The sequence below is a fragment of the Crinia signifera genome, chromosome 8, assembly GCF_055691185.1.
Source record: "Crinia signifera chromosome 8, ASM5569118v1, whole genome shotgun sequence".
Lineage (NCBI taxonomy): Eukaryota > Metazoa > Chordata > Amphibia > Anura > Myobatrachidae > Crinia > Crinia signifera.
Window position 1 is genome coordinate 4,770,361 of NC_139224.1, and position 25,183 is coordinate 4,795,543.

Sequence of the window (25,183 nt, forward strand, 5' to 3'; positions counted from 1 at the left end):
TTTATGTCTTACCTGTTAAATCTCTTTCTTCGAGGACGTCAGGGGCCACAGGGATCCCTCCCTGCCGCGCCTGCTTCATGGTATTGAAGTTCATAGTTCCTCCGTTGAGTGAACTTAGTTAAAAGTTCCTTTGTTGAGGTACTTATACATGTCACAGTTATGGTTCCTCTGTTGAGCAACCACACACACCTATATTGTTTGAATGTGTTACTGTATGGGTTTCTCTTCCTTCTATCTTGTCTCCTGCCTGGCTTTGGGAAAAACTGAAAGTAAGCTAGCCTAGGAGGCGGGGTAGAGGAGGGAGGAGCCAGGGCTGTCTCTGGGCAGTCCAGAAGTTTTATCCTTTCTGGTGCTGGAAAGGTCGTGACCTCACTCTCTACCCAATGTAATCCCTGTGGCCCCTGACGTCCTCGAAGAAAGAGATTTAACAGGTAAGACATAAATCTCGTTATTGTGAGGTCTACTGCCGATGTTTCTGAATGATGTCCATGATTTACACAACAGGACCCAGCAGCTGAAGCCAAGATGAAAGCCGCCTGCATAACTGAGCAGATCCTCACGCTGGTGAATAAGCGTCTTGGGCTGTACCGCCACTTTGACGAGGCCGTGAACAAATATAAACAGTCCCGGGACATCTCCACGCTAAACGGAGGCAAAAAAGCGTTGGAGACGGAACATAAAAACCTGACCAATGAAATCGCCTCTCTGCAGTCTAAGCTGAAGGCTGAAGGCTCTGACCTGTGTGATAAGGTGAGTCTAATGCCTTTCCTGTACACATCAAATGCTGTGTATATGCCTGAGATTGTGACCGCGAGGATCTAATGAGAAATCAGTCTGTAGTTGGACTCTGTCCTGTGCAGAGCAATAATGGCAGCCGCCAAAATGGTTTCAAAAAAGAAATCTTCAGATATGTTTTGAAACTCCATCCGTAGGTGTTTTGTTAATTTGGCTTCACTTGCTATACCCAGCAGAATTTTGTGGGGTCAATCTAATTAGGTGCGTGTTCTTTCTGAAACGCTCGGATTTTCTCCAATCCAATAAAAAAAAAAAGCTTATTTTCAGCCATATGTAATGTCAGAGAAGTGGGTTCACCTTCCTGAATCCCTAAAAAAAAAATTACATTTGCATAATCTGACAGAAGGCTGTCAGATCGTAAAGAAAGTTCTGGTGGCATTTAAACTGTTAAATGGCTGATTTATGCTTTTTAACAAAAACCTGCGAACTCTTTACTTTCATACAGAAAAATGCAAAAAGAAAAATAAAGTGGTACTTTTGGGGTATTTTGAGTGTCTAAAAAATATAAAAACAATTTTAAAAAAATCTTTCTCGAATTACATTTTTGTTTGCATAAAACTGAATAGATCATTTTTGGATAATTTTGACCATTTTCCTTTTTAAACTCAATGACTAACATAATTATTGCACTAAGTAAGATAATTGAGAACTTTAAATTGCCTTGGTCTGGGGTAGCCAAACCCAGTCCTCGAGAGCTACCAACAGTGCATGTTTTGCAGGTCTCCTCACAGAATCACAAGTGAGCTAATTAGCTCCATCTGTGGATCTTTTAAAATGTGTCAGTGATTAATGAGTGCAGCTGTGCAGCAGCTGGGTTGTCTGGAAAATGTGAACTGTTGGTAGCTCTCGAGGGCTAGGGTTGGCTACCACTGGCCTAGGTAGTCAATGGGGCTGAGGTGGGGTTTGCTTCATTTTGGGAGTCCTTAAATTGTAAAAATGTAATTTGTGTCGACCTCGGCTTTTAGCCTCTGTCTTGTCACGTCTCTCTAGAGATGTTGGGTAGGTGTCCGGCTTTGTCGGTTTTGTAAGAACGTTCTACCATGACCTTATTTTGCAATAAACCATTTGCATTAAGTTGTCTTATTTCACGATCACCATCTTACTGCAGAGTCTGAGTTTAAAGATTGGTGACCACTGACCCTTTTTAGAACCAGTTGCTGCTCTAAGTCAGAGCTTGCTCCTCTGCTCTAAAGAACTTTTTATTTGATCTGTAAACTGTCCGGGCTTGGAGAGCCGCTGTGCCTACAGAAAGAAGGAGACGTGCAGAAGTTTATGGCGACCGTTGGAAGCCAAGAATAAATCTGACCATTAATGTATGCACATAATAGAATCCTCTTCTAACCGCCTGCAGGTTGCAGAGATCCAGAAACTGGACAGCCAAGTGAAGGAGATTGTGGTGAAATCTTCTTCGGAAGCTGAACGCCTTGTCGCTGGGAAGCTGAAGAAGGACAGTTACATAGAGAGCGAGAAGCAACACGCCAATAAGCGTCAGGAGCTGGTTACTAAGATCGACAACATCCTGGATGCATTGTAACTGTTCAGAAGATTCAGTAAAGGACTGGACAAAGCTCAGGAGCTGGGTCGTGACCAGGCCTTGTGGGTGTCATATCTGTAGGTCTCCATAGGGGCACTTCATTTATGGGTTCTCTAAAGGACTTCACGGATCTTTAGATTATTACCAAGTCCTGAATTCTACACTATTTGTCCGCACCTGCACTAAGAATTTAATTCAAAGCTTGTGAGATTAAGGCGCAACCGTGCGTTCTGCGCGGCGAGCCACCATGGTCTTATTCCAAGTCCTGTTCATTGTATGATCTACCCCCAAGAGTATATTTTACTGCCATGTCAGTCTTTAGCCCCTCCCCCCACAACAGCTGATTGGAAGTTCCGCTTGAGCTTCCCAGCACTGGTCCTCCCAGTCTCTTCTATACACCCCTGACATGAGATGAAGTTCTTATACAAATTTAGCTGGCAGTTTGCCCAAACATGCAACCTGGGGATTAGGTCAATTTTGGATATTTTGGGGGCGTGGTAATGGTTTTTTTGGGGGGGGAAGTTGAATCAATACATATACTTTTTTTTTTCTGCCATGCTTCTAAATGTTGGAAGCGTCACGTTGAAGGTTCAGCCAAACTTTTTTCTTTAATGATGCGTTTACCAAACTTCTCCTATGTAGCAGCTGTTCAGCCACTACATTGAAAATAATTGCCCGTTTGATTTTTTTAATAAACGTAAGAAATACAGGTGGCACATATGCGTAGTTTGTCTCATTTGTACATTTGTCTGCCAAGAAAACTGACAAGTATGTTCCAATCTGCTCAGTTTTTTTTTGCTTGTGTGACCAAAAGGTAATAAAGAAGGGATTGTGGATGTGTTGGCCTTAAATCTGTGTGTGTGATTTTATTTCAAGCTTCAGGATAAACACAAAGTGACAACAAAACCAACAAACTGGAATGGGAATATAAATATAAAAAGCCACAAATACACAAAGAATACATTGCGACTATGACCAAGGGGGAGCACTAGAAGGATCATTGGGGCCCGATCAGATGAAATTAGGCAAATTGTTAATGTAGTGCGATCAGAGAATGATCTTACACTAGCCAGCTGCAATCACCCTTTCTTGCCATCTTCAGCCCTGTGCTCCTCATTATGAGAGGATCATTTTCCTTTGGATCATGGCACAATTCGGTACAGGTCTCTGATCCACCCCTCAGTTTTTAGCTTAAGCGCATATCTCCTGTCTTTAGTTTCCCATTTGCTTTTTTACCATAGTTTTCTTGATGGTTCTAAATCTAGTAGAGGTGCCATTGTTTTCCCTCTACCAAAGAGTCAGTATTCTAATATGGGTCATATGTTTTAGTGAGTGTTGGAATTGTAATTTTATCTATAATTTTTTTTTTTTTTACCTTTTTTTTTTTTATTATTTTCTTTCTTATATACGTATGATACGTTCCAGTATAATGAAGTGTGCCTTTTCGATACAATAAATTTATTCCAACATTTGCATTCCATTTGGGGGAAGCCTGACCGTTGTAAGTGTGCTGCGGTTAGGAACTTTCATTTCTTCATGTTATTTCCGGGGGGCACATATGAGCAAAGCACACTTCCTCCTACTATTTAGCACAGCTTAATCTTTCCATATCGGGCCATTGATGTGTCTGGACTAATCGAGGACCCCATCTGACCACAGATAATATCGGCATGTATTTTAATTTTTTTCTAGTTTGTCAGGAATAAACAACGTAGATTAGAGGTGAACGGTTTCCTGATGTCAAAACTAATTGTGCAATGTCAGTGGTTTAACCACTAGATGGTGCTAGATAGACGACAAAGACTATAGTTAGCTCAAATTTCTAGGCGGTAATGTACTATATAGTTAGTGAGTACTAGGCCAGCTTTTGACATGAATGAAAGATCATATGCTTATACAAACTTGATTCCGGAACACCTGCCTTCAGCTGGGGAGCTAGAACAACTTTTTTGTTGTATATTTGTTTTTTAAAGGGTCCTGTATTATGGGATGATCCCTGGTGCACAGAGAAAAGCCAGTTATTGCAATGTACTAAAACCAATAAACGCAATGGCGATGTTCAGCTGCATTTAATGTGACGCTGTTTTCATAAGTCTGGTACAGTTTTACGGTTCATATTAAGCAGCCACTTTAACCATTATTATTATAATTTTATTTATAAGGCGCCACAAGTGTTTTGCAGCGCCGTACAAAGGAACAATACAGGGAGACAAAACTTGGCATAACATTAAATAGACAAAAATAGAGTACAGTACAGAGCGCCACAGTACAATACACATTACAGCTTAAATATAAGTAGTGAGGACTCAATTAACATACAACTAGAGGCTTGAGGCCAATGATGGAGATGAGTATGCGGACGAAGATGAAGTCCTCACGTGTTGTCCTTTAAGTGTCCTTCCCACGGGACTGTAATGGCATTGTCAGCCTGGTTCATATACTGTTACGGCACCCAACATAAAGGGTACACAGGAGCGGTACTTACTTGGCTGTTCTGTTGTTCCTGCTCTACTAGATGAATGCATTCCTTCTATTTACAGGACCATTTAAGCCTCTTGCCCGGCTCTGGCTCTTGTGGCCCCCCTCCTGTGTACACATGTCCTGGCTTCTGTGACAAGTGCCCAGCAAACAGTCTGCCTCCACTAGTGTTTAACCAGCTCCTTCCAAGCAGCTGTTCTCACAATGGCGGCTGATAAATCCTGCAGGTCAGACAGCGGTTTCCCAGCAGACAGCCCACCATGAATACAGTATTTATGGTTTGTATGCCCAGTGCAAGGTGGAAGCTGCAGAGTCCATGGGTTTTACAGCTGTGTAACCTCGGCCCATCCCCTCATTCCTGCCATTGTTTCACCTTCCTAGTTCTGCTACATTGGTTTAGTGACCTGGTGTTTGGGTTCCTTATGTTGACAGTCCTAATTACAACATGATACTGTGGACGTGGTCATGTCATTGTTGAGTGTCAACATTTACCATGTAGACAATGTTGACATGTCACCCCTGGTGGCCAAGCAGGAACTTACCTGCTCCCGTCAGATACAGCGGTGTCGTTGGGGTTCTCACGGTCATGTGACTGACTTCTGGGTCATCCCTGCGAACCAATGCTGTTTTGGCTGAGTTTCTATCCTATCCCTAATCCTCCCTCTAGTGTCCGACCCTCACACCTGACTGACACTAATGTTGACATACTGTTAATATCGACATTCTGGTAATATTGGCACGTAGCCTGTTTTGACAATTTTGGTGTCCTTAACTGTCAACCATATGAATTACTGTGATTGTCAGCTTTTTGACAACATCCCCTTTTGGAGGACTCTGCAACCACTCGAATGCTGTGTTAGATGGCGTTTAGTATGTATATGTGAAGATACAAAGCATGACTTCTGTGCAGGGGATTCTGGATGCAGCAGGTCACCCCCCTCATCCAGGCGGTTCTTCTAGTGCTGCTCCTGCTCTCTGGTTCTTAAGAAGTCTAAAGAGAAGTGGGTACTTATGTAATATCTGGACTCCCGTTTTTCTTATGAGACCGTGTCCCCTCGCGGGGCTCGCAGCGCTCGCCACACTATAAAATCAACTCCATGCGTAGTTGGATAGTAGGGGTATGAAAGAAAGAATGGGGTGCATTTAACATGGGAGCCCAGATAATACATAAGTACCGGGAAGGGCTGATCCATACTGCAGAGAGCAGTTCCCTGAGCCTTCAGGGCAGGGACCTTGGTCCCAGAATCCACAGTTACTGTATGTTTTTTATTTTAATTGCTTTGCGGAAGCCATGGATAATGTCACAAGATTCAGAGTGGAGTGTTTTTGATGTAACCAATTTGGTGTATTTTCTGGAGATGCTTTCGTCTTGCTGACTCTGTTTCCCAAGCTCAAGGCAACTAATCCCACTGTTCCACTCGCTTGAAAATCCTGTGTTATTGCACATGAAAAATCAGAATCCCTTTTATTGGCCATGTATACTCTCATATACTAGGAATTTTTTGTGGATACAGTGCAGCTTCCAGCATGGTACTAGAGGGATAACAGGACATACATTCATTGCATCGGTTGTGCATACAAATGACAATTCACATGTTAGGATTTGCAAGGTCAGACACAGCAGTCAAGTGTTAGATTAGCAGTATCTTACAGTACATTGTTCAATAGCTGTATAGCTGTCGGGAAGAAGCTTTTTGCGGTTCTTGACGACTTGGCAGGGATGGACCTGAAGCATCTACCTGATGGGAGAATATCAAACAAGGTATGGCCAGGGTGGAGTTTGTCCGCCACGATCTTCCCAGCTCGCTCCTTAAGTATTGTTCCCTTACAGGGGGGAGGTTCGTCCCAATAATCCTCTCTGCTGTCCTCACCACTCTTTGTCAGATACATTGGCCCCTCCATACCAGATTGTAATAGAGGAGCATAGAACGGACTCCACGATAGCAGTGTTCAAGAGCCGCAGCAGCTCCCGCGGAATGTTGCATTTTTTCAGTTGCCTCAGGAAGAACAGCCGCTGTTGGGCCTATTTGACAATGGAAGTTATGTTGGGCTCCCATCTGAGGTTGCGAGAGATTTTTGTCCCAAGTAATTTGAAGGTCTCTACCCATGACACCACTCTGTTGGAAATTACCAGAGGGACCTTGACATTTGGTTTTCTCTTGAAGTCTACTATCATCTTGACTGTTTTGATGAATCAATGAATAGGACCCTCACGTAGGTGCCTGGATGATCCAGGTGTTCCAGGATATAATGCAGCCCTAGGTTAACGGCATCCTCAATGCTTCTGTTTGCCCGGTAGGCGAACTGCAGAGGGTCGAGATGGGTGTTTGTCACCTCCCTCAGATGGTTCAGTACCAGTCTTTCGAATGCCTTCATGACCACTGATGTTAGTGCGACTGGCCTGTAGTCATTTAGATCCTTCACAGCCAACTTCTTGGGAACCGGAATAATAACTGAGCGTTTGAAGCAGGCGGGGACCCTACTCGTTTCCAGTGAGGTGTTAAAGATCACAGTGAAGATGGGTGCAAGCTGCGTTACACAGGTCTTAAGGGTAGATGGTGGCACTCCATCAGGACCCGCAGCCTTCCTAGGTCTGACCCTTTTGAACAAAGCTTCTACCTCTCCCTCATTCACCTGCAAGACCTCGGGGTGGCGGTGGAGCCGCCTTACTATGGCCGAGAGGAGGGGCTGGGGGGGGTGTATGAGGCACTGGGCTCCTTTTCCGAACAATAACCCAGGATTTTTTTTGGTCTGTAAGAAATGGCTCCACCCAGTACGGGGTGATGAGTGTTGCAGTGAGGCTGACCTTGTTTGGAACACTTCTAAATCCTGGGTCAGGCCAGAACTTTACTGGAGAAGAGTTAGATCAGTCCAGGCTTTATTAATATCCATGCTTGAGCACAGGTGACTCCATTAGTGCATCAGTCATTTTGTTTTAATGGTATCTGCCTTAATAAAGGATCGCCTTAATATCTGCATTGTGAGGTGCCCTGAGAACAGAGAGTGGGGACCACAGTGCTGATGGTTTGTCTGAATGCAGGACCTGTAACACATCCTGCTTCATGTACTCTGACCTCTTCTCCCCCAGCAGGCTGAGAGATGTTGGCAGGAACATCAGTACAAAGCTCTCTGTGGTGCCCCCAATGTGCGGGTAGTCCCCAGTATTATGCACAGAGTGCCGCCTTCACTGTGCTGCAGTGATGAGTAGGAATACCTCCATTGGTAGTTGGGGTTAGGACATAATGTGACAAAGGGTGAAGAAGATGCCACTTGCGCCTTCACTTGTCACATATGGGCACCCACAGGGCCTGGTACTAAGGTGGCATGACCCTGCCTTGTATTTTTGTGTCCTGTTGAAATGAACGGGGAAGGAAGAGCCTCTTTTACCCCTAATCCATTACTTTTCCGTTGGCTTTCTTATATTGTGGTCTTCCTATATTATGTGTATGATCCGTGAAATCCCCTACTCACCGAATCATAACCCTACTTGTCTGTGTATTATCCCGTGTCCCACATAGAGGGTGTAGGTGTGAGAGCGAGCGCTCTGCCACCCTCCCCGGCTTGGGGATTACAGGCAGCTACAGTGACCGCTCTGGTATCCGCCTGCCAGCCGCTGGCAAGGAAACCGCAGCAGCAGTTAGTAAAACACACAATCACGTCTCTGCACAACCAGCGACAGATTCCTCGGCGCCCCGCTGGGTCCCATTCAGCCTCTAGCACTCGTTAACAGCACGCTTTGTTATGGAGCTCTGCTGCTCATTTCTGACCGCTGTACGATATCTGGCTAATTCCCTGCTCCTTCTCCTCCCATGGCCACCAAGGCTGAGAAGCAGGGGACGTTGCAGCATGCGCTGGAGTCATTGTCGGCCAGACACTAAATGCTGTTACCCAAACTGTGTTCCGGCTAAGATCGTCTTACAGCTTACTTCGATCTCTGCAGCAATGGGACTAGGGCCAACAAAACCTCTTAGTGTCGGAGATCACCATTAGTGATCCTGTCACCAGCCCATAAACTGCGCTGGTGATATAGAACCTCACTAAAAATGCTAAATGTTATTGCAATGATTATTATTAATAAATTGGGTTTGAATTGTGCACCTGCCACCTTGTCCTTGTATGCAGTACTACTGAAAGGTCTCCGCAGGGTCGCACCTCTCATTACCGCTGTGCACCCCAAGACCCCACCCCTGGTATAGAATATCAGCAAGGACTTGTCACTGTAATGCTGAGAATAATGATATTTATATGGCAGCAGGCAGGAGGCAACCTGTGTTATAATGCTGGCGCACGTGCCATAGACTAGTTCTCTTTCTAAAGCAGCCACGGCCAAACTATGGCCCGACAGCTGTTGTGAAACTACAAGTCCCATCATGCCTTGACATAGTTTTGCTATTAGGGAATGCTAAAACTATGGCAAGGCATGCTGGGATGTGTAGTTTCACAACAGCTGGAGGACCACAGTTCAGCCAGGCCTGTTCTAGAGCATGTACTGTATCTGTTTGAAGTGCCGCCATGCAGCATGTGTATCTTATAACCGCGGGGTTTATAAGGTGGTCTTGCCATCCCAGAGAGCGTTTACATAACACGTCCAACTTTGTCTGAAGCTTTGTCCCAATGGTTCTCTGCAGAACAGTTATTCTGAGCACCAAATGCGCAGACATTACTGGTTAATGAGTAAATCTGCTGCAGTTATTGCCCCGGAGTTCTGTCATTTGTAGCTCGGAGGTCTCTACCCAATGTGATAATTATTCTATTCTCCTTCAAAGCGCTGGCAGCCGCGGGGCGGAACTGCCAGAGACCTAGTGCGACGAGCCCGGATCTCACCTCTAGGACCGTTCAGGTGGCTGGTACATGAGCTGACGCGTTATGGGAGGGAAACCGGAGACTTTTTCGGGGAAATCTCTGCCCTCCATTATTTCTATAGTTCGGGAAGCTGCTTTGAAGTTGGTGATTATCTCTGGTCCTATAATTAGAGGCAGCTTGTCTGTTGTAGGTGCCAGGATTAGGCCGCTGCTAGTTTGCTGCAAATCACTTAACCCTTCTAGATGCAGCCGACACGGTTCACACTAAACATCCAAATAAATGGCATGAGGATTGAAATCGCTATCATATATATATATATATATATATATATATATATATATATATATATATAATATCTCTAACGGCAGGAAGTTATTTATTATACCGCTCGTTATCATCTGCGGTGTAAATGGTTATGGAAGAGACAAATATACACCTTGGAAACTGTGTTACTTTACATGAAACCAGCGTTGGGCTACTTGTGGCTGACCAGTTATACAAATCCCAAAATGTCCCTCAACTTTGCTTGAGTGGCATGCTGGGTCTTGTAGTTCCACCACAGCCATACAACCATGGCTAATGTAAGTTTTCAGATTCTGGGCACATCCACTGCCATAATGCTTACTGTGGTTCATGTAGTGTTCGTTCTACACTCTGCATCTTTCAAAACCCTTGCGCTGCTGAAATACAGACCAGACTGTGCTAGAAGCACCACAGCAGAGAGTGACACCCCAGACAGGAAAGGGGGAACCGCATGGTTCTAGAATGAACACTACTAATGCCTCAGTATCTTGATGCTGTATGTACCCTTTTCACATAATCCTGCGTCCGGCGCTTTCACATTAAACCTGGATTGCCCATTATACAGAGAGTGACCCGCTTTAACCCTGGGTCAAGTTGTTGGGTTAATCGACCAGGTAATAAGCTGTGGAACATTTCACACCGCACGTCGACCAAGGCAGGTGTGCTGACTGCTGACACTGACGTGTTAACATTAGCTGCAAACCACTAAAGAATGTCCACACCCCCCCCCCCCACCCCCTCCTCACACGGCGAATGAACGGGGCAGAAATCATTCGAAAGCCGACGGCCACCTCACGCCCCCACCTGCTCTGCTCTGTGTGAATGAGACGGCGACTATGCAAGTCGCCATGTCCGTTCGCCCAGATGGCCTTCACCATCGCTTCCTTAGTGTAAGTAATTAGGAACATGTGCAGAAAATACACTGTTATTGCTTAAGTGTTTGTACCTGTACGTGGAAGCTCCAAGCTTACACAGATTATAGATATTGTCCGAATAATTGTCTTTCAATTGGCCTCCAATGTATGAATCAATTAAAGAGACCAATTTTATGGATAACATAAAACATTAATTTGAGTCTGATGGAAAGTGGTGAAAATGAACAGAGCGGCCAAAGAACATAACAGATCTCCACAATATGCTGAAATTCATATCCACGTGCTGGGAAGTTCGAGTGAGCACTGTTCTAGCGCCCATTTCTAGCGCCCATGCCCATAGGTACACAGATTGGTGCCCTTATGACAGTCTCCCGATTTGACCATGGCATTCAATGTTTGCAGCTGTATATCTGCGATCACATCCACTTGCAATGATATCGCTGAGAAGTCCAGACAATCGTAGTTATGATTTATTTATAAGCATCTCCCTCTACCTTATGATGTTCTGGCATGGGTGCCGGACGGGGTCCCGACAGTCATTTACCCGACGTCGGGATCCCGACTGTTAAAACACAGACAGATGGGTTCTGACGGCCACCAGCTATTCTCTCTCGTGAGGGTCCATGACCCCCATAGAGGGAGAATAGAATAGGTGCGAGCGTAGCTAGCCAACGTGCACGCAGTGAGCCCGCAAGGGGCTTTGTTGCACTCACCATGTTGTCTGGGTCCAGCCAGTTGGGATCCCGACTGTCGGAACCCTATACCACACCCTTCTGGTATAATCCGTGACTAATGTGCTCAAGGAATGGGCATCACACTGCGGACAATACATGGCTGTCATATGCCCAAGGAAGGGGAATAGTAGTGCGGACAATGCATGGCTGTCATGTGACCAGGGAATGGGAATAGTAGTGCGGACAATGCATGGCTGTCATGTGACCAAGGCATGGGAATAGTAGTGCGGACAATGCATGGCTGTCATGTGACAAAGGAATGGGAATAGTAGTGCGGACAATGCATGGCTGTCATGTGACAAAGGAATGGGAATAGTAGTGCGGACAATGCATGGCTGTCATGTGACCAAGGCATGGGAATAGTAGTGCGGACAATGCATGGCTGTCATGTGACAAAGGAATGGGAATAGTAGTGCGGACAATGCATGGCTGTCATGTGACCAAGGAAGGGGAAGAGTAGTGCGGACAATGCATGGCTGTCATGTGACCAAGGAATGGGAAGAGTAGTGCGGACAATGCATGGCTGTCATGTGACCAAGGAAGGGGAAGAGTAGTGCGGACAATGCATGGCTGTCATGTGACCAAGGAATGGGCATCACACTGCGGACAATACATGGCTGTCATGTGACCAAGGAATGGGCATCACTCTGCGGACAATACATGGCTGTCATATGCCCAAGGAATGGGCATCACTCTGCGGACAATACTAGCCTGTCTTGCTTTAAGAAGGGGCATTGCACAATCCATGGCTGGGGCATCGCACTGCTGGCAATCCATGACTGGTACCCATGGAAGGGGCATTGTGCTGTGAAAGGTACACACAAGGCCTCGCCGATGCTGTAGAACACAAATACGTGTAGCATGAAGACACTTTATAAGGGAAGCATTCATCGTGGCCCTTTGGCCCCAGTATCCGCTTTCTCCGTCTTCTTCACAAGTGCTCATTAGCAAACACGGCGGGCGTGCAGCGTCCCCTCTCAGTCTCACCATTGTGTCTGAGCATGCAGCATCTTGCAGGCCCCTCCAGGTATGAAACCCAATATTGTCTTGAATGCTTTAAAGCGTTTTAACTACCATATCTGTAAATTACCTGAACAGATAACAAGGTGGCGTTCTCTGTCTCCTCTGATTTTGGCTTAAGACCAAACAGCCGAACATCACAGATACTCATCACGTTGAAGAGACTAATTTAAGAATCTGCGATTGAAGAAGGATGTTCCATTTTTATCACATTAAAGGGTTGTCTAAGCAGCTGCCTTGATCATATGGTGGCACCCAGCGCTAATACCCTCATAGCCTAAATATAGCTTGTTCTAGGGTGGATCAGGGGAAGGGGGATCCTCTGTGTGATAATGAGGTTTCTTTTTGAAGTTACTAAATACAATTTAACTATCTGTGGTTTGGTTTAATAGGAGGATACTATGCCTACCGTGTCACTTTCAGCCATAGTTGCCCAATGGGGAGGGGGACTTTCCAAAATCCTGGGAGTGCAGGCTACTTGACTGTCTAAATTACTGAACAGAAAGTGAAAGCAAAATGATCTATTTCAAACTTCCTGGAAATGGACAGAGATTGGAGGTAGGGACTCAGCTGTCATGTTGACACACTAGTGTGTGTGTGTGTGTGTGTATACTGTATATATAGAGAGAGGGGGGGAGGGGGAGAGAGGGAGATATAGCACTGTCAGTATTTAAGTTCAGTTACACCTCTTTATCTTCATTAGGACTAGTCAATGAACACAAGATGACTGGCAGGCACATTTCTGGCACTCACATATACTGTATATAGCCTGTTATATATACATATATACATATATACAGGTTGAGTATCCCTTATCCCAGGCATGTCCAAACTATGGCCCTCCAGCTGTTGTGAAACTACAAGTCCCATCATGACTTAACAAAGTTTGGCTATTAGTAAATGCTAAAACTATGGCAAGGCATGCTGGGATGTGTAGTTTCAGAACAGCTGGAGGGCCACAGTTTGGACATGCCTGCCTTATCCGAAATGCTTAGGACCATGAGCATTAAGGGATTTTTGAAGATTTTGAAATATATATATATGTTCCTTGTAGTCGGCGGCACTCAGGGACTGGATAAACCTTATAACTGGGTGAACATTTTATTCAACGTTTCGGGGCTCAAGCCCCCTTCGTCAGGATGAAACCTGAAACGTAGAATAAAATGTTCACCCAGTTATAAGGTTTATCCAGTCCCTGAGTGCCGCCGACTACAAGGAACATATACAGTGGTGGGTATCAGCCCTGCACAGGAAGGCACCAGGGCGAGACACCCCGTGATCGGGGCAATAGAGTGCCGGGGACAAGTTTTGCTATATATATATTTTTTTTTTCATACTTACCTGGTCCCCTGGCGTCCACGGCGGCCTTCTGAATCCTCTTCAGCGATCCCAGGGGTACATTGTGCGAGTGCGCGGGCACGCTGGTGACATCACCAGTGCGCCCATGCATTCACGCAATGCATCCCTGGGAATGGAGGTGAAGAGGATTCCCAAGGCTGCCAGGGGAACGAGGTAAGTATGCGAGGCGAGGAAGGACCAAAACAATACAAAAAGAGAACCAAATATTCAGAAAATAAGGGAGACTCGACCTGTAGTATTATCTGTTTTTAATCTACTTTTAAACTAATCATTCTAACAGCAGCCACTTTATTTCATTCAACTTTAATAACTAAGGGGGTTATTCTAGTCCATTCTTTTTGACAAAATCCTTCTTAGATGGACAAAACCATGTGCACTGCAGGTGGGGCAGATGTAACATGTGCAGAGAGAGTTAGATTTGGGTGGGGTTTTTCTTCAAAGTGAGATCTATATTGCAGTGTAAAAATAAAGCAGTCAGTATTTTCCCTGCACAGAAACAAAATTACTCACCCAAATCTAATTCTCTCTGCACCTGTTACATCTGCCCCCCCTGCAGTGCACATGGTTTTGTCCATCTAAGAAGAATTTTGTCAGAAAGAATGAACTAGAATAAACCCCTAAGTTATGTTATCGTTTGCATGTGTGTGTGTGTATATATGTATATATATATATATATATATATATATATATATATATATATATATATATATATATATATATATATATATATATATATACACACACATATAATGTGTGTGATTATTACTGTGCTGTCCTTTTTACAGAGCAGAATAAGTATAAATAAATTCTAGGTACACTCTTCATGCAGGCCCATTATCTGTATAACAATGTACAGCCTGACATAATTGGCAGATATAAATTAAAACTCGTAATGTTATACATACAGAAATTACTATTTAAAGTGTTAACACTAAAATATGCATATATTTTATTTATAAATTGCAATAAATAACAGTATTGTGTCTACGCACCCATTCTGAGCACAGTGACTTTGTAGTATAATATTGTCCCTATGGCTGCTTCTATAATTCGCACAGGGGCCTGATTCATTTCCCAATGCTCCTACAGCCACAAAGTCCTGCGCTGTCAAGCATGTGGCTGCAGATGTCCATTGATTGACAGTCTGCAGCAATTCAGGGGCGGCAGACATTTTTACAAAACAGAGGCTCAGTAATGACAATTATCTGAAATACAAGATCCTGTTCTGGTCTTCCCTGGTATCACGTGTGAGGGGAGGGGACACAACCTGTATAAGGTGTGCCTGGACTATGCTGATATCACGTGTGTGGGGAGGGGACACAACCTGTATAAGGTGTGCCTGGACTATGCTGGTATCACATGTGTGGGGAGGGGACACAACCTGTATAAGGTGTGCCTGGACTATGCTGATATCACGTGTGTGGGGAGGGGACACAACCTGTATAAGGTGTGCCTGGACTATGCTGGTATCACGTGTGTGGGGAGGGGACACAACCTGTATAAGGTGTGCCTGGACTATGCTGGTATCACGTGTGTGGGGAGGGGACACAACCTGTATAAGGTGTGCCTGGACTATGCTGATATCACGTGTGAGGGGAGGGGACACAACCTGTATAAGGTGTGCCTGGACTAGGCTGGTGTTAGGGGACACTGCTGGTATAATGTGTATTGGGGCTATGCTGGTGTCAAGTGTGAGGGGAGGGGACACTGCTGGTATAATGTGTGTTGGGGCTATGCTTGTATCAAGTGTGAGGGGAGGGGACACTGCTGGTATAATGTGTGTTGGGGATATGCTGGTATCAAGTGTGAGGGGAGGGGACACTGCTGGTATAATGTGTGTTAGGGATATGCTGGTATCACTTATGAGGAGAGGGGATACTTCTGGTATAATCTGTGTCAGGTCTATGCTGGTATCATGTGTGAGGGGAGGGGACACTGCTGGTATAATGTGTGTCATGGCTATGCTGGTATTACATGTGAGCGGAGGGGACATTGCAGGTATAATGTGTGTCGGGGTTATGTTGGTATTATATGTGAGAAAAAACTGCAGGTATAATGTGTCATGGCTATGCTGGTATCATGTGTGAGGGGAGCGGACACTGCTGGTATAATGTGTTTATGGCTATGCTGGTATCATGTGTGAGAGGAAGGGACACTGCTGGTATAATATGTGTTGGGGCTATGCTGGTATAGTGTGAGGGGAGGGGACACTGCTGGTATAATGTGTGCCAGGCCTATGCTGGTATCATGGGAGGGGACACTGCTGGTATAATGTGTGTCAGGGCTATGCTGGTATAATGGGAGGGGACACTGCTGGAATAATGTGTGTCAGGGCTATGCTGGTATCATGTGTGAGGGGAGGGGACACTGCTGGTATAATGTGTGTCAGGGCTATGCTGGTATCATGTGTGAGGGGAGGGGACACTGCTGGTATAATGTGTGTTAGGGATATGCTGGTATCATGTGTGAGGGGAGGGGACACTGCTGGTATAATGTGTGTCAGGGCTATGCTGGTATCATGTGTGAGGGGAGGGGACACTGCAGGTATAATGTGTGTCAGGGCTATGCTGGTATAATGGGAGGGGACACTGCTGGAATAATGTGTGTCAGGGCTAGGCTGGTATCATGTGTGAGGGGAGGGGACACTGCTGGTATAATGTGTGTCAGGGCTATGTTGGTATCATGTGTGAGGGGAGGTGACACTGCTGGTATAATGTGTGTGAGGGCTATGCTGGTATCATGTGTGAGGGGAGGGGACACTGCAGGTATAATGTGTGTCGGGGCTATGCTGGTATGATGTGTGAGGGGAGGGGACACTGCTGGTATAATGTGTGTCAGGGCTATGCTGGTATCATGTGTGAGGGGAGGGGACAATGCAGGTATAATGTGTGAGGGGAGGTGACACTGCTGGTATAATGTGTGTGAGGGCTATGCTGGTATCATGTGTGAGGGGAGGGGACACTGCAGGTATAATGTGTGTCGGGGCTATGCTGGTATGATGTGTGAGGGGAGGGGACACTGCTGGTATAATGTGTGTCAGGGCTATGCTGGTATCATGTGAGGGGGGACACACTGCTGGTATAATGTGTGTTAGGGATATGCTGGTATGATGTGTGAGGGGAGGGGACACTGCAGGTATAATGTGTGTCAGGACTATGCTGGTATAATGTGTGGGGGGGGGAGACACTGCAGGTATAATGTGTGTCAGGGCTATGCTGGTATAATGTGTGAGGGGAGGGGACACTGCTGGTATAATGTGTGAGGGGAGGGGACACTGCTGGTATAATGTGTGAGGGGAGGGGACACTGCTGGTATAATGTGTGAGGGGAGGGGACACTGCAGGTATAATGTGTGTAAGGGCTATGCTGGTATCGTGTGAGGGGAGGGGACACTGCTGGTATAATGTGTCAGGGCTATGCTGGTATCATGTGTGAAGGGAGGGGACACTGATGGTATAATGTGTGAGGGGACAATGCAGGTATAATGTGAACCAAATAATGTGTATCGGGCGTTGCTGGTTTTACATGTGAATGGAAGCGCCACTGCCGGTATAATGTATGTGGGGGCTATATCGGTAATTTATGTGAGCAGAGGGATGGTATCAAGGGAGAAGGGACATTGCTGGTTGTTGTAAGGATTATTGCGTACTGGAAGAAAGGGATGTTAGACTCCTTTCTACACTAATATATACATACACATATATATTAGTTACTTGAACATTGGTCTTTTACTCTCTTGTATGCATTATTGTTTGTCTGCATTATCCAGGGCAAATGTATCACTAAAAGTCCTAGTGAGGTCCTCAGTTGCTGAGAAAAGTCCTTGTCCCTAAGAGTTCATAATCCTTGTTTTCATCTCTACTTTCTTGAATGAGTATTTTTGGTTTGTCCTCTTGTCCGTTAGAATGTACCAAGTGCCCCAGTAAATGCCGCTTGTCACCCCGCTGTATCGTCCTCTGTAGTACTTTCCATTTAAATTGGCTGCCAGACAGGTGTCGAACCACCAGCCGGAACCGTAGTATGCGCCACAGTTCCCAGATGGATAATTGTCATTATCGCTGTCGTGCGTTGTGAAGAATTTGTGATCGTGATTGTAGTTCCGGCTGTAACTGAGGGCATTCCCGGCATTGCCTTGGTACTCCCTAGCCGTCAGTCTGTACTTGTTTTGCTCGCTGGCGACCTTGAACTTCCGGTAGTGGGCATGGCGCTTGACGTTGTACCAGTCTTCTAGCTCGATGCGCAAGGTGTGTTGTCCCAGCCTGGTGAGGCTGTGCAGGTTCTCATTACCCAACCAGTGTTCCCCTTGAAAGCTGCCAAAGCCTTGCTTATATTCTTGCCACGTCCGGTTGAAGTCTACAGCGCCGTCTTGCCGCCTCTGGAACACCGTCCATCCGCCTCCGTCAGTCACCATATCACAGTACGCCTAAAGCCAATCAGAGACATTGTTCACCAGAGTATACAGAGCTGTGCTTTCCAATAATGTATATATGTCCCCGGGTTACGGGATTATATATGGAAATAAAGTACAGTAAACATGTAACTAGACAGGTCAGGTCATTCTGGACTATGGGGCAGATTTATTAAGCTCGGTGAAGTGATAACGTGTCTGATTTTTTATCACCGGCCAATCAGATCATAACTGTGAAGTTACAGGTTTGGTTTGAAAAATATACTGGTGATATTGGTTTCAGTATTGCGCTCTACCTTTGAGGTTGTTTTTGGGTGCAGCAAATCTGGGTCAAAGACCTAGTAACATATGTAGTACAGGGGGGTAGATTTGCGCACTCTCACAAACCAGATCTCACAGAGTGCGCAAATCTACCCCCCTGTACTACATTGGTTTAAAAAATGACAGGTAGGAGCTGATAGACCGGTGATAAAAACCAGACACTTTATCACTTCACCGAGCTTAATAAATCTACCCCTGAGTTATATAAAGGGCACCTCTCATCTACCTAATGGATGCAGCCATCAATGTAGGATGTGACCAAGCTGTGATTCATTGGTTTGCATATTATGACCTCACTGAACCCGCTGCTGATTGGCTGTATTACTATCATTGTTAATTTCATATCATGATCTCAGTGACGCTACTGCTGATTGGCTGTATCAGTCTCATTGCTGTAACCTCAGTGACACTGCTGTCACCCTGTACGCTGATTGGCTGTATTCTTAAGTGCTATTTGCATACTGTGGCCTCAATGGCTCCTTCTACACTGATTGGCTGTGTGCTCATCAATATTTATAACCGGTATGTAGTCAATTTACCCACTGCTAAAATACCGATCACTATTGAGCGACGGTTAAAATGCAGACATGTTCAAAATGTCGACATGTATTATGATGACATGGTCAAATTGTCAACACACTCAAAATTATGACATTTACAATGTCGACATGTCAAAAAGTTATTTTTGTCATGATTTAAAACAATAAATAAACTACTTTTTCATACTTTTCCATCCCGTAGGGCATAGAGGGAGAATATGCCATCGGAGCATGGCGAGCGCAGAGAGGGGGCGCGGTACACTTATTCAGTGTCCTTGTGGATCTATGTGTTGACACAAAAATCAACTAGAAAAAAAGCATGTCGACTTTTTGACATGCCTACGTTGTAAATGTCTTTATTTTGACCATGTTGGTGTAACACATGTCGACATTTTGAACATGTCAGTATTTTGACCGTTGGCCAATAGTGGTCGGTATTTTGAATGTCGGGAAATCATCCTGAACCCTTATAACCACAATAATGTCCCCTGAGCTTTGTAAACTTAAGCCCCATACAGAAGAGGGAGGGGATAGAGGATGAATAAAAGGCGCGTGGGTTTGATGTATAAATATCAATGTCTAGTCCCGAGAACGGTGCATAATAAATGTGGTAATAAATTCACTCTAAACAAACGCTCCCCAAAAAATAAGTTTCTTTAAAAATCAAGATCCATAAACACAGTCCAGACGCTGATATTCATTAAGTTCTACGGGGTGGGAAAGGCTATATAAAGTTTGTTCCTCCAGTCCCGTCTGTGCTCAATGTAGTCAGCGGTGATTGAACTTTCCAGCGAGACCTACTCTGCTGCAGCCGTGGTCCCGGCTTCCAGTCAGACGATGGACAAGTATTTAAACTTGGTAAGAAGGGACCGTAAGGAATCCCCTAAGATTGCCTTTGTCACCTCATTTGGGCCTTTTTCTCTGAGGGCAAGGGAAATAACGGGGCTCTTCTCCGTTTTGGTGAGGGTTCAAGGACCTAATCCTCCAGCATAGTTTTGTATAGCACTAGGTGATGGGAGCACGCACCTCGGGCTTCAAGATAAAAAATAACTATGGGTCCTGATTCACCTTCACTGTCCGTCTCATCCTCACCCAGCTCACTTCCGGAGCCTCCTCCTGAACTGCCCCCCGTGCTGCCTACCACCTATCGTCTGAGTGAGCGGCAGCTGCATTTAGAGGCATGTGGCGACAGGAGCTGCTTCAAAATGTTGGTATAGCTTAATCTACCAGAGATACCCCTGTCGCATAGAACATTGTGTGACTTTGTTGATTCACAAAGCAAATGTATTAAACAACCCATTTACACCCTCTCTTGTTTAATATGGTTCATTCCCCCCCCACTCGTCTAATATGGTCCCTCCCCCCTCTCGTCTAATATGGTCCCTCCCCCCTCTCGTCTAATATGGTCCATTCCCCCCACTCGTCTAATATGGTCCATTCCCCCCACTCGTCTAATATGGTCCATTCCCCCCACTCGTCTAATATGGTCCATTCCTCCCACTCGTCTAATATGGTCCCTCCCCCCCTCTCGTCTAATATGGTCCATTCCCCCCACTCCTCTAATATGGTCCATTCCCCCCACTCCTCTAATATGGTCCTCTCCCCCCACTCGTCTAATATGGTCCATTCCCCCCACTCGTCTAATATGGTCCATTCCCCCCACTCGTCTAATATGGTCCATTCCCCCCCACTCGTCTAATATGGTCCATTCCCCCCCTCTCGTCTAATATGGTCCATTCCCCCCACTCGTCTAATATGGTCCATTCCCCCCACTCGTCTAATATGGTCCATTCCCCCCACTCGTCTAATATGGTCCATTCCCCCCACTCGTCTAATATGGTCCATTCCCCCCACTCGTCTAATATGGTCCATTCCCCCCACTCGTCTAATATGGTCCATTCCCCCCACTCGTCTAATATGGTCCATTCCCCCCACTCGTCTAATATGGTCCATTCCCCCCACTCGTCTAATATGGTCCATTCCCCCCACTCGTCTAATATGGTCCATTCCCCCCACTCGTCTAATATGGTCCCTCCCCCCCTCTCGTCTAATATGGTCCATTCCCCCCACTCGTCTAATATGGTCCATTCCCCCCACTCGTCTAATATGGTCCCTCCCCCCCTCTCGTCTAATATGGTCCATTCCCCCCTCTCGTCTAATATGGTCCATTCCCCCCACTCCTCTAATATGGTCCCTCCCCCCCTCTCGTCTAATATGGTCCATTCCCCCCACTCGTCTAATATGGTCCATTCCCCCCACTCGTCTAATATGGTCCATTCCCCCCACTCGTCTAATATGGTCCATTCCCCCCACTCGTCTAATATGGTCCATTCCCCCCACTCGTCTAATATGGTCCATTCCCCCCACTCGTCTAATATGGTCCATTCCCCCCACTCGTCTAATATGGTCCATTCCCCCCACTCGTCTAATATGGTCCATTCCCCCCACTCGTCTAATATGGTCCATTCCCCCCACTCGTCTAATATGGTCCATTCCCCCCACTCGTCTAATATGGTCCATTCCCCCCACTTGTCTAATATGGTCCATTCCCCCCACTCGTCGAATATGGTCCCTCCCCCCTCTCGTCTAATATGGTCCATTCCCCCCACTCGTCTAATATGGTCCATTCCCCCCACTCGTCTAATATGGTCCATTCCCCCCTCTCATCTAATATGAAAATAATAATAACCCTAACCCACAAAAGGTCTAGTACATGTAGATGACGGACACGTGAATAAGCGATGACGAGGAAGGGTGCTGAAAGCCTGGTCACATTGTATCGTTCTAGTGCCAATGTTAATGCAATATATAATGGCCGATTCATGTGTAAGATGCCGGGTACCTCAAATGGCTGCCTGAGGGGGATCGGCTGTATGGTGTAGATGCCGTTGTCTCGGATCCCCTGCTTGTAGATGTCTGCGCAATCACGGGGAAACAGCCTTTCTGTCTTCTCTGAAGAGTCCGCTAATAACGAAGACACAATAGATAAGTACAATGATTTACCCCACTTTGCGGCACTCCGGAGCCTCCACTAATGGAGTTATCCCTGGCTAACTAGACAGCGATAACCCAGAGACCTGACCCCTGTATGCAGTGCAGACATAATGACCATTTCAGATCTCAGCCTCTCACCTGGAGATCCCATGTTTGCCACGTTCTTCACGGTCAGCGGAAGTTCTTCCTTTGTTTCAAGGGTTTTGAGTCGTCGACTTTCTACAACAAAAACTTGTTGAATGAATGCAAGAGAAGGACAGAGTATAACGGTAATCACGGCACACACATTTATTACAAGTAACTGGCTGCGGGACAGGACACACGGACACACACTCCTCTATGTACATTGCACCCCCACCATATACTGCCCCTATGCACACCCATCCGCTTCCAGATTCTGTGATATCCGACCTCTATATACAGACTGCACCTCCATATAGTGCCCCCTATATACAGTGTACCATACTGCTCCTACTCTGCCCCCTCCGCTCCATATACCTTAGCCCCAGGCTAATTGCCATCAGTACTGAGCAACAAGTAGCAACAGCAACCAGGAAACGGGTGCAGGAATCACCAGGCGGTCCGGCAGCCCTCAGAGCACCGGCACCAGGGACATGTGCGGCCACGTACCAGCAGGAGAAGACCCTGTGTGGGATGAACGTTGCCGTGAATGGGAGGGGGCGGGGTCAGTGCTGGGGCTGCAGATGATGTGGGTGAGTAGAATGTAATGGTGTAAGCAGAGAGTAATCTTGGCTACTACAAAATACAGCAACAAGCTCAATTAATCTGGGACACCTGTACTATTATAATTCGGCCACTGTCCTGTGGTCGTCATAGTTACAGGAGACTTTGCAGTAACCTCTCTGGGATCCACCCATAAGCCTGAAATCGGTTCTGCTGTAACTCTGTGTTGTATGTCGTCACTCCTCTCACTTAGTGGCAAGTCATTTTCCTATACATCTGTCACCTCTTAATGATAGCGAGCTGGCAAAGACTCAGCACCAAGCTACAGACAGAGTGCAGATTGTCTCCTGGGACGAGAGAATGTGGCCTTGTCTGTGTGTAGCAGAGAGGCTGGCAGCAGGACCGGTCACATCAGAAAGGGCAACCGCTTCCAACTATGGAGGACATCAGGGGCTGGCGGAAGCATCAAAGATGAGACAACTTTAACTAAGCCGCACAATGCTCTTTTTTCTATTCGTTTATTTGTTTGGCTTCCACTTCAGTAACTCGCACATAATTAAAACGCTGCGTTCTGTTGTGTTAACTGTGTTGTACTCTAAAGTCAGTTATTTCTTGTACGTTTGACTGCAAATATCCATAAAAATGAACCAAGCAGTACAGAGACACTAACCCTGGTGATCGCAACACCGCGCAATCACTCTGTGTGAAGGTAAGAGATGCAAATGGCGTCATTATTAGACTTTGGCGCATACGCATCTTAAATCACATGTGTGCCCAATTTACCACATAAACATCGGCATAACGTCCGTCATCGCTACTTTTACAGGCATTATAATGAGGTTCCAACCGATTGCACGTTTTAGAAGTTAAATAATCCTGGTTTTCAATCCGACTGTTAGTAAATAAGTGTTTGGTATAGAAATCTAGGTTAAAATACCAATGCTTCGCGCAATGTTCTATTTCAGTCTAAAGTCTGTTTCCTGACGATTTTGTCTTCAGAAAATACCCGATTTTTAACATCGTCAGGAGATCCCTATGGTCTCAGGCAGCTTTCTGTAATTAGATGGCCGGACTGCATTGGAATGTAATAGGTAAATGGGGTGAATGTATTAGTCCACGCACGCTTTGTAGGATTGGCTCAGATTCAGCGCTGAGGGCTGGCAATGTGTTTGGGAAATGGGAATCGGTGTTCGTGTTTCCTGATCATCCGGCTCTGGGCTCCTTTGTGTCAGCGGTTGCAGAATTCTGTATTCTACTTTGAAGAGCCATAAGCATCCTGGTAATTGTAGTCCTGCTCCATTCTTGTGCTGCCGTTCCCAGCGTCTGTCATACAAGCACTATCCAGCTATAGATACAACACAATGGGCTTCAATGCCTGCGGAGAGGAGCTTCCATCAATGAGCCGACGTGTGCGGCCTCTGGGAGATTCTGCTGTGATTAATTATCATGAGAATCATTAGAGGGAAACATGAAAGGCTCCCCCCAAACCCCCCCCCCCCTTCAGACCAGGGTAAGCGTCACGACCTTGGACTCTTTTATTTACACGTCACAGAAATCTCTGCTCTGACATTTCACTTTTACTTTCATCACATTTAATCATAGAGTTAAATAGAGATCCAGTGATTACTGCAGCGCTCCGAACTGGTGGCTAGTGTGTGACAGTATGTACAGTACTAGCAGCATGCTGGATACCTCTAGTTACATTGCCGGTGAGGACCAGAGAACACTGGGCCGGACACATCGCTGTGTGCTGAGCGATCTAGCATCGGTCAGAACGCTAAAGCAAATCGCCCAGTGTGTACGCCCATTAGCACATTGGAGCTGCTGTCCCTTATCTAATACCCTGTAGCACGTCACTTGCGATCTCTCACTAGTGGGCGGCATTGCGGTGGTCTCTCACTAGTGGGCTGCACTGCGGTGGTCTCTCACTAGTGGGCTGCACTGCGGTGGTCTCTCACTGGATCCGATATGATTTCCCGGCGGTCGGGATCCCGGCGGTCGGAATCCCGACACTGGAATCCCGACCGCCGAAATCCCGACAAGGGGGGGACATGGATCGCCCCCCCTTGCGGGCTCGCTGCGCTCGCCACGCAGCGGGCCCGGTGCCTCGCTACGCTCGGCACGCTATTTTATTCTCCCTCTATGGGTGTCGTGGACACCCACGGAGGGAGAAAGTTTCGGGATTTCGGCGGTCGGGATTCCAGTGTCGGGATTCAGACCGCCGGGATCCCGACCGCCGGGAAATTAACCGCATCCCCTCTCACTAGTGGGCGGCATTGTGGTGGTCTCTCACTAGTGGGCGGCATTGGGGTGGTCTCTCACTAGTGGGCGGCATTG

The 25,183-nt window shown here is 46.2% G+C and overlaps 2 protein-coding genes across 2 annotated transcripts in view; one reads left to right on the forward strand and one right to left on the reverse strand.

The window, feature by feature from the left end:
• RPN1 (ribophorin I) overlaps window positions 1-3,180 on the forward strand; it is a 28,062-nt gene extending 24,882 nt beyond the window's left edge. The window contains exons 8-9 of the mRNA XM_083155623.1: window positions 505-750; window positions 2,147-3,180. Of these exons, the coding sequence (XP_083011749.1) occupies window positions 505-750; window positions 2,147-2,329 (429 nt within the window). The 3' untranslated portion in view covers window positions 2,330-3,180. The remainder of the gene's footprint in view (window positions 1-504; window positions 751-2,146) is intronic.
• An 11,484-nt stretch (window positions 3,181-14,664) lies between these two features.
• Window positions 14,665-25,183, reverse strand: part of LOC146026907 (fibroleukin-like) — a 34,093-nt gene continuing 23,574 nt past the window's right edge. Inside the window, exons 2-4 of the mRNA XM_083157956.1 lie at window positions 22,301-22,381; window positions 22,011-22,132; window positions 14,665-18,323 (exon numbers count right to left, since the gene is read on the reverse strand). Of these exons, the coding sequence (XP_083014082.1) occupies window positions 17,730-18,323; window positions 22,011-22,132; window positions 22,301-22,381 (797 nt within the window). The 3' untranslated portion in view covers window positions 14,665-17,729. The remainder of the gene's footprint in view (window positions 18,324-22,010; window positions 22,133-22,300; window positions 22,382-25,183) is intronic.